The 15,189-nt window shown below is 29.3% G+C and overlaps 1 protein-coding gene across 3 annotated transcripts in view; it reads right to left on the bottom strand.

Annotated features, from left to right (window-relative positions):
* The window catches only part of LOC142325375 (proteasome activator complex subunit 4A-like), a 168,651-nt gene that overhangs the window by 136,486 nt on the left and 16,976 nt on the right, over positions 1-15,189 (bottom strand). For all 3 annotated transcript variants that reach the window (XM_075367071.1, XM_075367072.1, XM_075367073.1), the window contains exons 3-4: positions 12,556-12,672; positions 7,790-7,834 (exon numbers count right to left, since the gene is read on the bottom strand). In XM_075367071.1, coding sequence (XP_075223186.1) covers positions 7,790-7,834; positions 12,556-12,672 — 162 coding nt within the window. The remainder of the gene's footprint in view (positions 1-7,789; positions 7,835-12,555; positions 12,673-15,189) is intronic.

Raw genomic sequence — 15,189 nt, 5'->3', positions numbered from 1 at the left:
ATAAAGGAAGAAGAGGAGGTCGAAAAGGATGAAAGGGAAGAAACAATACTGAGATATGAATTTAAGAAAGCATAAAAAGATTTGAAAGGCAAAAAGGCTCTTGGAATTGATGGAATACCTGCAGAATTACTGCGCAGTACTGGTAAGGAAGAGATTGATTATACAAACTGGTATGTAATATTTACGAAAAAGAGGAAGTTCCGTCAGACTTCAAAAAGAGTGTTATAGTCATGATAGCAAAGAAAGCAGGAGCAGATAAATGTAAAGAATACAAAACAATTAGTTTAACTAATTATGCATCAAAAATCTTAACTAGAATTCTGTAACAGAAGAATTGAGAGAGTGGAAGAAATGTTAGGAGAAGACCAATTTGGTTTCAGGTAAAGAACTGGGACAAGAGAAACAATTAAATAGTGCTCAGATTAATAGTAAAAGGAAGATTAAAGAAAAACAAGCCAACATACTTGGCATTTATAAATCTAGAAAAGGCAATCGATAACATAGACTGGAATAAAATTTTCAGCATTTTAAAAAAATTAGGGTTAAAGTACAGAGATAGAAGAACATTTATTAACATTTACAGGAACCAAACAGCAACAGTAATAATTAAAGAACATAAGAAAGAAGCCATAATAAAAAAAGGGAGTCTGACAAAGATGTTTCCTATCCCTGTTACTTTTTAATCTTTACATAGAACTAGCAGTGAATGATGTTAAACAACAATTTAGATCTGGAGTAACAGAGTACAAGGTAAAAAGATATAGATGCTACGATACAGATAAAGATTTGCTGATGATACAGTAATTCTATCTGAAAGTAAAAAAGATTTAGAAGAAACAATGATTGGCATGGATTAAGTCCTATGCAAAAACTACTGCATGAAAATAAACAAGAACAAAATGAAAGTAATGAAAGTAAGTAATGAGGAGATGGACCACTGAATATAAAAATAGGAACAGAAAAAATTAAGGAGGTAGAAGTATTTGGTTATTTGGGAAGTAAAATTACTAAAGATGGACAAGCAGGAGCGATATAAAATGCTGAACAGCACAAGCGAAACAAGCCTTCAGTCAAAAATATAATTTGTTTACATCAAAAATTAATTTAAACATCACGAAAACATTTTTGAAAGTATATGTTTGGAGTTTAGCTTTATGTAGAAGTGAAACTTGGACAATCAGAGTGCCTGAAAAGTAAAGATTAGAAGCTCTTGAAATTTGGTGCTTCTGTAGGAGAATGTTAAAAATTAGATGGGTGGATAGATAAACAAATGATGTGTTGCAGCAAATTGATGAAGAAGCATTTGGAAAAATATTGTTAAAAGAAGGGTCAGACTTATAGGCCACATATTGAGCATCCTGGATAATAGTCGCTTTAATATTGGAGGGACAGGTTGAAGGAAAAATTTGTGCAGGCAGGCAACATTTGGAGTATGTAAAACTAATTGTTAGGGATGCAGGATGTAGGATGTAGGATGTTGAATGTAGGGGGTAAACCGAAATGAAAAAACTGGCACTAGATAGGGAATCTTGGAGACCTGCATCAAACCAGTCAAATGACTGAAGACAAAAAACAAATAATACTCAACTATAGCTGGAATACCAGAAATAATAGATAACAGTGTTCTTATGTACTCCAATCAATTAGCAATAAATGGTAATTGCAGTTTTATAATATTCAAACTATTCATTTTCAAGAATAGTTTCAGAACTAAAAAAAAAAATAAATATGAGCATATTCAAACCGTTTTTTTTTTCCAAGGAGTATGCTACCAGATACCAGTAAAACTAAGATAGCATTGTATCAGAGATTCACATTCCCTTTTCCCAGAAACATCAAAAATCCTTCATTAAGAAAAACTGAAATACTAAGTTATCTGAATTTTTTTTGCTGAATGTATTTGCAGTCAAGCAAAACCTAATTAATAAGGTCAAGATGAAAACCGCTTGCCTGCCATGACTTCAGCCCTAAACCTAATTAATAAAAATTAAATTGTCCTAATCATTTTATAAAATGAGTTCTATTCTTATGGTCAAGTAACAAAAATATAATGCTGTTGAAGAGATTCAAGTTTTGAAATTATGTCTTACGTCTTATGTATTACGTCTTCAAATTATGAAAAAAAAAAAAATATTACAAAATTCAACTATTCCTTTTAGAAAAATATTCAATTTCCACAATCCAGTAAAAATTGGTACAGTTGTATACAATTTGTACCCTCCCAGGAATTATAACACTCTTGGGTTCTTACAGCTAACAAAAATAAAAATATTGTGGTATTTGAACCACTCTTTTTTCAAGCGTTCAAATTATAGAATTGTCATTCAATTGACAATCCAGAAGCCACCACATACCTAGGATATATTTCTTGATTCAATGTGTGTCTATGAAGCTCAGCTTCTCGACACTGTACATGTCAGCATGTTTGACAAATTGTACATTTTGTGTTTTTGGCTTAAAAAAGTATTGTTTTGTACTCATGATTTTGTGGTGATCAACAAGCTATAGTATAAGTCAGCAATTATTCAGCTATATCTTCAAATTTATACCAATCCAGGTAACATATATACATAAAAATTCATAATGTCCTCTCATTTTATGGGATCAAATGTTTCTTCACAAATAGTGATCCAGTTATAGTTGTCACTCTTATCTTGGATTAAGTTATCACATGAAAAAATTTCATGACAACCATCACCATACCTTAATTGTGAATTCAAATGTGTTATTTTCACACAGGTTAAATGAGTATTTCTGTAGGCAACTTTTACACACACTTCCATGTGTCTTCTTACCAAACAGAAATCATCTATTTGCAATATATATATATATATATATATATATATATATATATATATATATATATAGAGAGAGAGAGAGAGAGAGAGAGAGAGAGAGAGAGAGCGAGCCAACAATTTTTACATTAACTTTAGCTAGATAGTGTAAAAAGATACCCGAAAAGTATGAACAGAGTAATGATATTTTGTCATCTATACTATTTCAGGCACTGGTAACAGAATTCCACCTATCTTTGTTTTCCTGAATATCCATTTTAAAGACTACTTTTCTAGATGATTGCTGTGAAGATGTCAACCCATGTGGGTGGATGGGACAAAATTTTGTCAAAATTTCTCAAACATTTTATTTCTATTGTAAAATACAGAAAAAATTGTTTTAGTGAAAAAAGTAATCAATAAATTCCTTAATTTATGCACAGAATAACAGATTAGTGATGCTTTCTTTTTCACCATACTGCTCCCACTCCAAGAAATCAAACAAAACAGACGAAAGAAGAATAAAAAGAAACAATAATAGTAAAAACAATACAAAACACAAAAATATTTCTTTTGATAATCCAAATAGATAAAACAAAACAAAGCAGTGTTTTTGTTTGTCCTGCAACCTTCAACAAGACAGTCTACGATCCTTTTAAAAAATACATTAATCAGCAATGGATTCATGGATGACAATCCTGGAAAGACCATGGATATTTATCCATCAATTATTTCAGTTGCATACCCTCTTGTATTCACTCGTAATAATATTCTAGCAGAATTTATGGGGATTGGGATTTGCTTATTCAACAGACATTTTTGTGAATATAAATTTAATGCTACCTTTGTCACAACACTTGACAAGTTCTGGCAGAAAAACAGAACAGAAAAGCAATATTCACCAAAAATGCCAATGTAAATAGATATTGGAGACAAAACAAATGACAGTGGTATAGCTGTATCAGGTCCATCGATGTACCCATGTTTTATAGTTTCCAAATTCTTGTTAGAATATCAGTTGATGCAAAGTATTCCTAACCAACAGTTTCTCCTCCAGCCAAAGAAAACACTGGGAATTGTAGAAAAAGAAGAATTGCTATTTTAACAGACTCAGAGATTAAACAGTAGCTTGAAGAAAAAAGGAATCAAAAGAAACAGACGAAAGAACAGAGGCAATCAAGAAACAAAAGTAGTAAAAACAATATGATACGATAAAAGATTTCTTTTGATAATCCAAATAAGTGAAGCTAAAAAAGCTAGTGACAAAAGGCTAAGAAATCCTAGAGGCCTACCAACAAAGAAGATGATGACGACTACAATAGTAAGTCTTATTCTAACAGCAAAGTGAAATTTGGTTGCAGTGCATTTTGTATAAAATGTGGTCACACAATTTGAGTACAGACAGTAATAAATTTTATGTTTGCCATTACTGTCAATCATATTTCTCTTTTTTAGAATACGCATACCTATTTTGTATCTTATTTGCCAATTAATTTGCTTTTCATTTTGTTTTTTCCCACTTGTTTCAATAAATGTTTTTAATTAATTTTATTTTCAAACATTTTTCATTTTCGTTGGAATTTCTAAAAGTTTTAGGCTATTTTGTTACTACTTTAATAAAATATGAGTGATTCATAGGCCTTCATTTTTTAACTATCGAAAAATTGTTTTCAAATTGACAGCTGATTCTTATGTATTTTTGGGCACTCCAAATTAACCTCAATTTTTTCCATCATGTAAGGGTTTTTCGCAAAAAGGCTTCAAAATAACAAATATATATATATATATATATATAAAAACAAATTTTAAATTAAATTTACATTTTATTTAAAAGTGATGAAAAATAAAATTACTTTAAAATACCATTAAAACTAATGAAAACACTCAGTAAAATACCATCTATGTCTTATTAGTTTTTCTTAGTGGTAGTTTATCTTCTGTGGTCTCACAGTGAGTTGTCCCTTTTTAACATCCAGCAGCAGTCAGCTATTATGCTCACATTCCATCTTTCTTAGTATCTTCTCTCCATCTTTTTCATATCTTAGTGGAATCTTTCTCACTGCTCCTCACTTACTGCACGAAGATTTTCAGGAAAGTAATCAAGGCGTGAATAGAAAATGTACCTTCAGCTTCATTTTACAGCCTAATTTTTTTTTCTAACATGTTTTGTACAATATTTTTATAATATTCATCTTTTTTTGCTAAAAACTTTGTAACTGTATCCTTGAAAACTTTTTGCAAGTGTGTTTTTCTGCTGCCTCCATTTTAGATTTCATCTTTCATAAGCTTCCTTATGTCCGGCCCAACAAAAAGACCTTCCTCCTCTTTGTTTCTGATAAACCTGCAAACTGACTGCAAAGATACCTGAAACTCTCTCAGTGTTTTTTTAATGACTTCACAAATTGCTTCATTAACCTTACTTTTTTATAAGTAAAGGAGGAAGAAAACTTTCCTTGGCTGAACTAAACTTTTCTTTCCATATTTTTCATACCAACTTTTAGGTTTGCCTTGATAGCCATTCTTTTTTATTATAGTACTGCTTTCTATCACAACTATCCCAATCGTACAAAAAACATGAGTATTTAGTATATCCGCTCTGTTGTCAAAGTAACAAAAAAAGTACCATTAAATCTCCATAAATTGTCTAACCTTGATCCTTAAACTGAAGTTTATATGAAAGTAACTCAAGAGTTTCATAATAATCTTTCAAATAAATGGAATGCCCCCCTGGTAAGTGTACTAACTTCTATTGTGCAGAACTGCCTTAAGATTCCTTTTAGATGAATCAATGAACAGACTCCAATCAGAAACCTCATTGACCTCATTGTTCCTCATTGACTACAATTGGACATTGAGTCCAAGTATATCATTACAGTAAATTAATGAATTGTCTTGAAAAAAGCATTGAATATCTTTTTCTCTGTTCCTAAACCGGTAAAAAGTAGTGCCAGGAGCTAACAAAGTTTTTCCATCAACCTTGAGCCTGAAGATTCAGCAGAAGTTTTAGAAAGGTCCAAATAATTTAATTCTGATTGCTCCAAAACTTATGATAATCACTTCCAGGATCATAATCATCATTTTCAGCATCCAGTTCATTAGTACAAACCAGTCAAACAATTTATTTATTACATATATCATCTAATTTATCTGGTGATGAAGGAATAGATATTTTTTGTTCATGAGGTACAGGACTTATCACTGACTGAAGGTTTGGGTAACTAATGTCTACTGTCTTCTTTAATGTCTAATAACGTCTTTAATGTCTAATGTCTTCTAACCCAAGATTTGTCTTGGTCTCGCACAAGAATTTGCTATCACTGACTGAAGGTTTGGGTAACTAATGTCTTCTGTCTTCTTTAATGTCTAATGTCTTCTGACCCAAGATTTGTCTTGGACTCACACAAGAATTTGCAACAAAGAAAAAAAAACTTTTTTTTTAGGAATTCTGTAATGATTCTTTATTGTTTTTTGACAGTAAAGTTTTCACAAATATAGAAAAAAATCCAGGTGCATTGACACAGCTTTTTGATCTCTTTTTAATTTAATAGAAACTTATAAAATATAAATATAGTTTCTTATATACACAAAAAGGTTATTGTAAATACTAAAAACATTGTAAGTTAAATAAATGAAGTTGTCACAAGATAGTACGTAGATGTTGCAATTAAACCACACCCATGAGAAAACCAGTATAGAGATGGGATGGTTGTCACAAAAAACCCTACCAAATATCCTTTAAATTATTCTTCTAACACTGAAATTTGTCTCTTTTTCATTGAAATTTTGCAATGGGGATCACCATGTTTATTCCATTAACAGCATTGTTAAAAAGATTTTAACATGTTTTCCACGCATAAGAGCACCAAATATCATATGAATCACCAAGCCAAACTGTGTTATTAATCAAACGCTACTGCATAATGATGGCTGATAAAAGAATTATTGATGTTCAAACATACTTATTATATTTCAGATTTAATTTTAGGTTGATAGTAGAGACCCACCCCAACCAACTGGTAGAGCAGGCTTTAAATATTAGCTTCCCACACAGAAATTTTATGAAAAACAAATTATATGTTTGTAGTTCCTTTGGTGAAAACATTTTTAAGATATTTAAATTGGAAAAATGTTCTCCCATGAAAACATAAACACAAGTTTTTCATGATCAGAGGTCATTCTAACACGAATGTTTAATGAAAGTAATTAAAGAATAACATTTCAAACAACTCTGGGGAAACATTTTTGACTAAGGAATCACAATTCTTGGTTTTTAGATAATAAAGCTTACTTAAAATTTGTATTTGTGTCTAACTGGCCACACGCACGCATTTGTGTGTGTGTGTGTGTGTGTGTGTGTGTGTGTGTGTGTGTGTGTGTGTGTGTGGGTGGTTGGTTGGTTGGTTGGGGTATGTGTACAATTCTATGAAGTAGGTACTGCTGCTAGCAATACATAAAAATGAATATCATTTTAAAAAAACAGTAGGTTTTCACAAATAAGGGATTTTATTCAGCAGATAATTTTATTTTATAATAGTACAGAAACTTCACAGTTGTATGGTGAAATAAAATCATTAAGTTGTATCTCAGGTGAAGTTTTCATTTTGACTTCCTATACTAATTGAATTCTACGGATTATGTATAAAAATTTAAAAAAAAACTGTAAGAAAACGTAGCCATATTCACAAAACAATTTACAACTGATCTGTCCTTCAAAATAATTTCAATTAATATATTAGCACAGTGTTTCTAGTTTGTTTTTTTTTTCAGTGTAACTGTAACGTCTCCCATTACCTATATTTTTCTCTTTAGTCTCTGGAACCAATGTAAGGTATTATTTCAGAGGATATGTATGAATGTAAATGAAGTGTAGTCTTGTACAGTCTCAGGTCGACCATTCCTGAGATGTACCACCAAAGAACACTAGTATCCACGATCTAGTATTCAAATCAATATAAAAGTAACTGTCTATACTAGAATTAATATAAAAATGATTTTTTTTAGATGCTACAACTTACTAGCGTGCTTCATGAACTAGTCGATCGAGAGTAGTCTCTAAACTCCTGAAAGAAATAAATGAAAACACTAATTTAGTAAACTATTTTAAACAGTTAAGAACTGTAACACTATTTTTAATGTCAGCTTAATGAACAAAAATTCTTTTTGTTAATAAAAATTACTCTTTAAAAATGAAATTTAATCCTTCATCCATTTTAAAACTTAATTGCATTTTTCCAGAGTAACTTCTACTGAAAAAAGTATAAAACCATAAGCTTATTTCAATAAACAAGATTACTAATTCAAGCATATCCTATGTGTACTGAAAAACATACAAAGGGTAAGCAAGTTTACTCAATTCTAAAAAAAAAAAAATTCCATAATATAAATAGTTCTATAAACAAAAAAAAAATGTTTTACAAGGTTAACAAGTACAAATTTAATAGTAAAGTATAAGCAAGCAAAAACAAAATAATTCAAAAAACTGATAACTCGGACACAAATTTAGTCACTCATATAACTATGCCTACATAACTGCGTGGGCAAAAAATCAAGTTCCTCAAATTTTTAATAAGAAAACAATTAATAAAAAAATTATTTTTTTTATTATTAATTATTAATTAATTTATTATTTAACTTTTAGGTTAAATTTAAAAAAAAAATATTATTACATGTTTAATAGATATCAGAAAAAGGGTTCAAGGAGTAGTCTTTTTCCCCTTACACATTTGAGGCAGTTTTAAACATTGAAATACACATTTTTCCCAATTTATGAAATCAATTCAATTGACAACTAGACATGATTTGAGCATTTGGGTCTGAAGAAAATCCCATTAGATCATTCTCCAGAATGAAAAACTACAAGGTGTCAAATCATACAAACATGCTAGCAATTCATATGTTCCTTAGCTTCCTCAGACTCATTTATAAAAAGTTTGATGAATTAGTATTGATGATTAGTTTGATAATTAATTTGAAGAGCAAAGTGAGGAGATGCTTTCCATCTCACTGCCAAAAGATTAATTAACAATTTCATGATAGTTTAATAGCTCAGGAATAACAACATATACACAATATATGATCACATTTCACTCCAGTCAACAAAATAAGGTCTGGTCCTGTACTCCTCTTTTGTGATCCTACCACCAATACAAACTTTAGGAACCTCAAATTCCTTTTCAATGACTATATGAGGAGTTTGATCAGACCATATTACTGAGCTACAGAAAAGAAAATCTGCTCTACAAAGAATAATAAATTTCTCATACATTCACCCTTCTATTAAAAACATCTTCATAACATTTTTCATAAACTAATTCTAGATATGTTCACCCTTTCAAAAGAAAACAGTTTTTCTTGTTGATAATTGGGAACTCTTTACTAACATCTCTGCCAACACGTTGTTTGTTTTCTAGTGCAACAAGTTCTAGGCTTGCCTGATGATAGGGATCTCTAACCAAACCAGAATTTTCAAATCTTATGTTCAGCTTATACAAATGTTGACAGGTCAGTAGTGAAGAATTAGGAAATCTTGCATGAAGTTCTTCATGGATTGGTGCAATATCCTCATTATTTATTTTATCAATATTGAAGCATTTTGTATATTTAAATACCATTTATCTCAATACAAATACAAAAATGAACTTTACAGTAAGTACATCAGCAGATAATATTGTATATCACATCATATATTGCATATAATATCAGACGTTTATAATAATAACTATAAAACCAAAATTTTTCACCTGATCAAAATTTAAATCTGCATGATTTGAATTTCTATGTATTGTATACATACAATCTTTATATGAGAAACCCACAACCAATAAAACTACAATACATAAAAATTCAAATCATATGTGGTCACACAAAATTAGTACATATCCAAACATATTAGTACATAGGTTTTTGAACATTATTAATAGAGCAATTAATTACATACAATATAACAAAAGTAAAAGTAAATTAAACTAAGAAATAGATATTATAAAACAAATTCCTAAACATAATGGTTATAATGTTTACTTAATTGATAATATATACAAATAACAAATTTCAAAAATTAATAATACTACAACTCTTATACCTAGAAATGATACACAAAAAAGTGACAACATATATTTATTCACTGATATTGTTATTGAAAATATAACTAATATTTATGATAAAAGTAAATTTAAACCGGCATACAACACAAACAATCATATAATATAATATTTCAAAATTAACAATCATACTGACACTGCATTATATATAATTGATGTGAAATTTATAAAATAAAATGTAAAATGTAATGATTATGAGTACATATATATAATATATATATAAAATTCTATACTTGCATCTTATCACAAAATCTCTCTCTCCACTAATATAACATGATAAGAAAGTATCAGTATATTACATAAACAGGAATCAACAAAACATTAGTAGAAACATAATTGAAATAATCATAACACAAGCAATAACAATCCAACACTGTTTCACGTACAGTAAATACTACCAAACTTGCCATTGAATTCACTCATTTGTACCACATCTAGCAAAAATATTTTTCTACACTTTGAAACTTCACAATAATAAACATGCATAACAAACGCTATAATCACACTGTTGCTGATAATAACGAACTGCAGGACAAAGGCAACACAAGGTGATGTCATATAACCCACATTCCCATCATTACTATCTGAGTTAACTGAAGATTGTGAAAACAAAAATAATTTCTCAAACTTTCTAATCTAAAATAGAAACGCACTCTTCAAAATATATACAAATCCAACTTAATCGACACTGACACCCTTATTCACATTACATACATATGAGAGTTGTTTAATAAAAATGAGACAAATGGCAATAGCAGAAAACCAATTTAATAGAAAAACTTAAATTGTCTGTCATTCAAGTTGATATCTTTGACATAGGAAATGTCGGCTCTTCAAAAGGATTTCAGTTATTATAACCTAATTGTTCATTTCAAAATCTTGGCTCTGTTTGAAACATGTACTGTGGAAGAACGTGTGCTCTGATGAGACTTTTATATTCTGAATAAAGTTAGAAAGTATTTTAGAAAAACGTGTAACCGTATAAATTATTATAGGTAAATCAAACATCAAGTGTAGCTGATTTTCACCATAATGGAAGCCAATTGGAAGTTTTGACTAATGCTTTGCAAAATTGCATTAATGAGATGATCTTAATCATAAGGCAGACAAATAAAAATTTTAAAAATTGCTGTGTGAGTCTGTTCTATAATCCATGATAAACAGAATTACTGCAAAACACATTCAAGATAGTTTCTGAAGCAGTAGACTAAAAATAATAACAAAACTCACGTTCACATTTACAGAACTTAAAAGACAGTTTTCCAACTGAAGATAATGCTCTTTTTAATGCTTTTTTAATATGAGCAATTTATGATGAAACTTGGATTCATCATTTTGAGCCAGAATCCAAATATCAGAGTATGGAATGGAATCATCTGAGTTTACCAATCAGGAGAAATTCAAAACCGTGTCAGTATTTAAAGTGATGCTAAGTGTTTTGGGACTATAGGGAACAATTTATTCAGATTATTATTATAAACTGAATAATAATAAATATTAATCAATAAACAATCAACATCAATCAACATATTTTCTATCATATCACAATAGAACTCAAATTGTGATATGATAGAAAATATTGTAAAATCCAAAATAATGAAGAACATACAGTTCTCTCTCAAAAGATTAATTCTACACAATAACGCCCACCCATGTATCACTCCAAAGTCACAGGAAGTTATTCAAATGTCAGGAGATATTGCCACATACACCTTACAGTCTTAATCTCACACCATCAAATTTTTTTGTTTAGTTCTCTCAAAAAACTTTTTATGTAGTAACAATAAACAGGTCAAGTATGTGGTGCAAGAAGGGCTCAGACATCAGATGAACAATTTTTTACTACTGGAAAAAAAAGCTCACAAAATGATGGGACAAGAACCTAAATGTAGCAAACAATTATGTTGAAAAATAGCATTAATTTCATTTTCATTGATAAACAATATTTTTTTATTTATTATTTGTCTCTTTAATTATTAAATGACCCTCATATAATGTATAAAGCATAAACATAAAGCTTCAAAAAAAAAAGTGATACAACACCTAATATACACAACTAATCTTGACTGACCACAAAAAAGATCTCCATATATCAATGGCGCCCACAATCATAGATAAAATATTATATAAAAACCTAATATTATGTAACAATATAAAAAAACACACCAACTAACAATGAATATGTAATGCTAACAAACATCAACCAAAACTCACACAATCGGCAATATTTTCAGGAAAGAAAATGGTTATTGCATTGCTTTCAAAATAAAAATAAGATTTTAGACTAAAGAAACTCACATTGATACACACAAAAGCCCAAACATACAAATTAAAATCTGATGATTGAACTAAGTACAACATTGACCAGAAACATATTCATTCAACAATATAGAACATATAGAAGCACTAAATAAAACAGAATTAACCTTTATGATCATGTTAAAGAAAATACAAACATGACACAAGGATATCAACCCAAATAATAAATTTGATGCATACGATATAAAAGCCACATATTCAACACTCTCAAACAATATGAAATTAACAATCATACACAGTTTGACAAATGTAGGATATCCCACAAATGACGCAACATATATCTAATGTAATACTCAATTACATTGATGCATACTATTATATACATAAATTTTTAGATTTTAAAACTTATTTACTTTACTTACGAAATGTATCTGTACATTCCAAGACTTGTTTGATTATAAGTAGTAATTTTTTTACGCAATTCATATAATGGACGCCATGGTAAAGTTAATTCTTCTGGTGAAATAAGTTCTTTTTTTCTGTACAAAAAAATAAACCATTGTAATTCTTTACTGATAATAATGCAACACAACTGAATTTTTACAGAAATAAAATTTCACAATAAAAACCTCTAATTATAACACAAGACAAAAAAGTAAATATTTTTTTAAATTTTCACTCTGGAATACTTCACATGAAACAACACCAGAAATTATAAAGCTACATAATGTAGACTTTATTTTTAATCTGTGCTGAAAAAACCCACAATTTAAATATTATGAAACAAACTTGTAATATTATAAATGTCTTATTTATAGTTTAATAAGATTATTCTAAAACAAATATTTTAAGTAAAACATATAACATCAGACATCATAAGTAAATAACATAATAAATTGAGGAATTAATCTTATTCATAGAGACAGAATATAAGAGGATATAAGAAAAATTCTTTGTTACTCCCATTTTAAAGCACATAAGACAGTACATACATGCTACACCAGATGCTGATTGATGGATTAGAATATTTCTTGTTTTCTGATGTTGTAGCTTTATTGAATATGGATCTAATGCAGCTGCATGTAAACAACAACAAGGGGCGTGTGTTTTATAGTAGGCCTAATGGGGAGAGTTTCATTCGATAATAAAAAAATCTCAAAGCACCGAAGTTGCTAACTCATGGGTGGTGTGGAAACGCAACTGTAGATTCTGTGTTAGAAAAGTAATTAAAACCATACCAGTTTCGTTATCTGATTGACTGGCTAAAATAGGCCAGATTGCCCTGCAGGCGCAGGCGTTAGAGAATATGTATGTCTACAGTATCCCATGAAGGATTTTTTTTTTTCAGTTTTTTATAATTATATTATGTATTTTCATCTTTTAACATATTTGTTTTTTTTAATCAATGTTTACATCTGTATGAACTTTATATTAATAAAATTAACTTTTCCGTTAAACGACTGATAAAATTATTTTTATTAAGGTCTAATGCAACCGTCCTCAAATGAATAAGCTGAAACTTTTATTTCTATCTATTAACTTTTATTTGATTCTTTAATTTTCTATCTGTGTACCTGGATCATCAGGCAAGGACAGTTAATTAGAACACCATTGCTTTAATGTGCGGAACTTAAGTATTACATAATTAAAGTTGCGCACATTAAAGCATTTCTGCCTAGCCTGCCCTCAAACTTTCAATCCTTTCAAAGGAAGTACAGAGGCGCTCTATACCATCTCCGTCTATTTTATTATTTCAGCTGCATTAGAGATACAGAGCACGCTCCACTTGAATACAAATATAAGAAATTAATAATAAGGCCCAGAAACATATGAAAATAAAGATGTAAAATAAGAAATAAGATGAAAATAAAAGAAAGAACATATCAGTCACATAAAATTTAATGCAAAAGCAATCAGTTACATTTAATCATGCACAACTGTGTTGTCATTCCACCTACTGATACACTTAAGTTCCCTCATTATAACAAAAAAAATGATTTTTTTTTTTAACAGATTCAATACTGTATATTTTCACTGGTTCTGATCCCAAAATCATACATTTGTTTGAACTAAACAGTGACACACACTGACTACCAAATGATCTACACTAAAACATTTTAGAATTGCTTTTATGAAAAATTATTAAACCCATTATTATTTTATCATAAAACTGAGACAGCTGACCCATACAACATTTAGCTTTGAGATTATCTGTAATCTTAACATCCATGCTGTCATCTTCAGCATGCATTAAGAACTTTTGGACAAAATTAATTAATTTCAACTGGTTTCTATTATAAGGTAACTAAAAAGAATTTTGTAAAAAAATTAATTTTAACTCTTACTTGGTAACATCAGGTTTACGCACGTGAACAGTAATATGTCTTGCAGAAGGATAAACACTAATTTTCTGTAAATTACCATTATTTTATTATTTTCTAAATATAAATCTGTTTCAGTTTTAGTTTTTACCATTTTATTATATTTTCAGGGAAGAAACATTTCTTTACATTTAAAATATACATGATAAATTATACCTTAAAAATAAGAAACATTTAAAAAATTAAAAAAATACTTCTACATTTAAAACTGCAATAACATGGCGTAATTGACTTGGATATAAGTAGCGAAATTATGTACAAAATGAAATTAAATATTTATAAAATCTTACGTACTATTTACACACTTATTACATTTTTTTTTTAGAACATTCCAAACAGTTTGGAGTTCGCACTTTAAACATTTACACTGCGTCATACGATTTTTCATATACAGACTGTACCTGCAATTTTTTCTTTTCTCCAGTCTATTACTTCTTATTTTAGAAGCACTTGGTTCACTATAAGCAGGTTCTTCAGCTTGAATATCTTTCAGAATTTTTGAAATCAATTGTCTTATTTTGTCGGGTAAATTAGGAATAGCCAGTCTTCTCCTCAAATATTTTTTTAATAGATTTCTTCCTAACTTTTTCATGAAGTCAAACCAGTTCAATTGTCATTTATGAAGAAACAGTACATATACATCTGCATAGCTTACAAATATACGATAATAAAATA

Source organism: Lycorma delicatula, chromosome 5 (genome assembly GCF_047948215.1).
Source record: "Lycorma delicatula isolate Av1 chromosome 5, ASM4794821v1, whole genome shotgun sequence".
Lineage (NCBI taxonomy): Eukaryota > Metazoa > Arthropoda > Insecta > Hemiptera > Fulgoridae > Lycorma > Lycorma delicatula.
The sequence above is the reverse complement of the archived record's forward strand: the minus strand, read 5'-3'. Positions and strand labels throughout refer to the sequence as shown.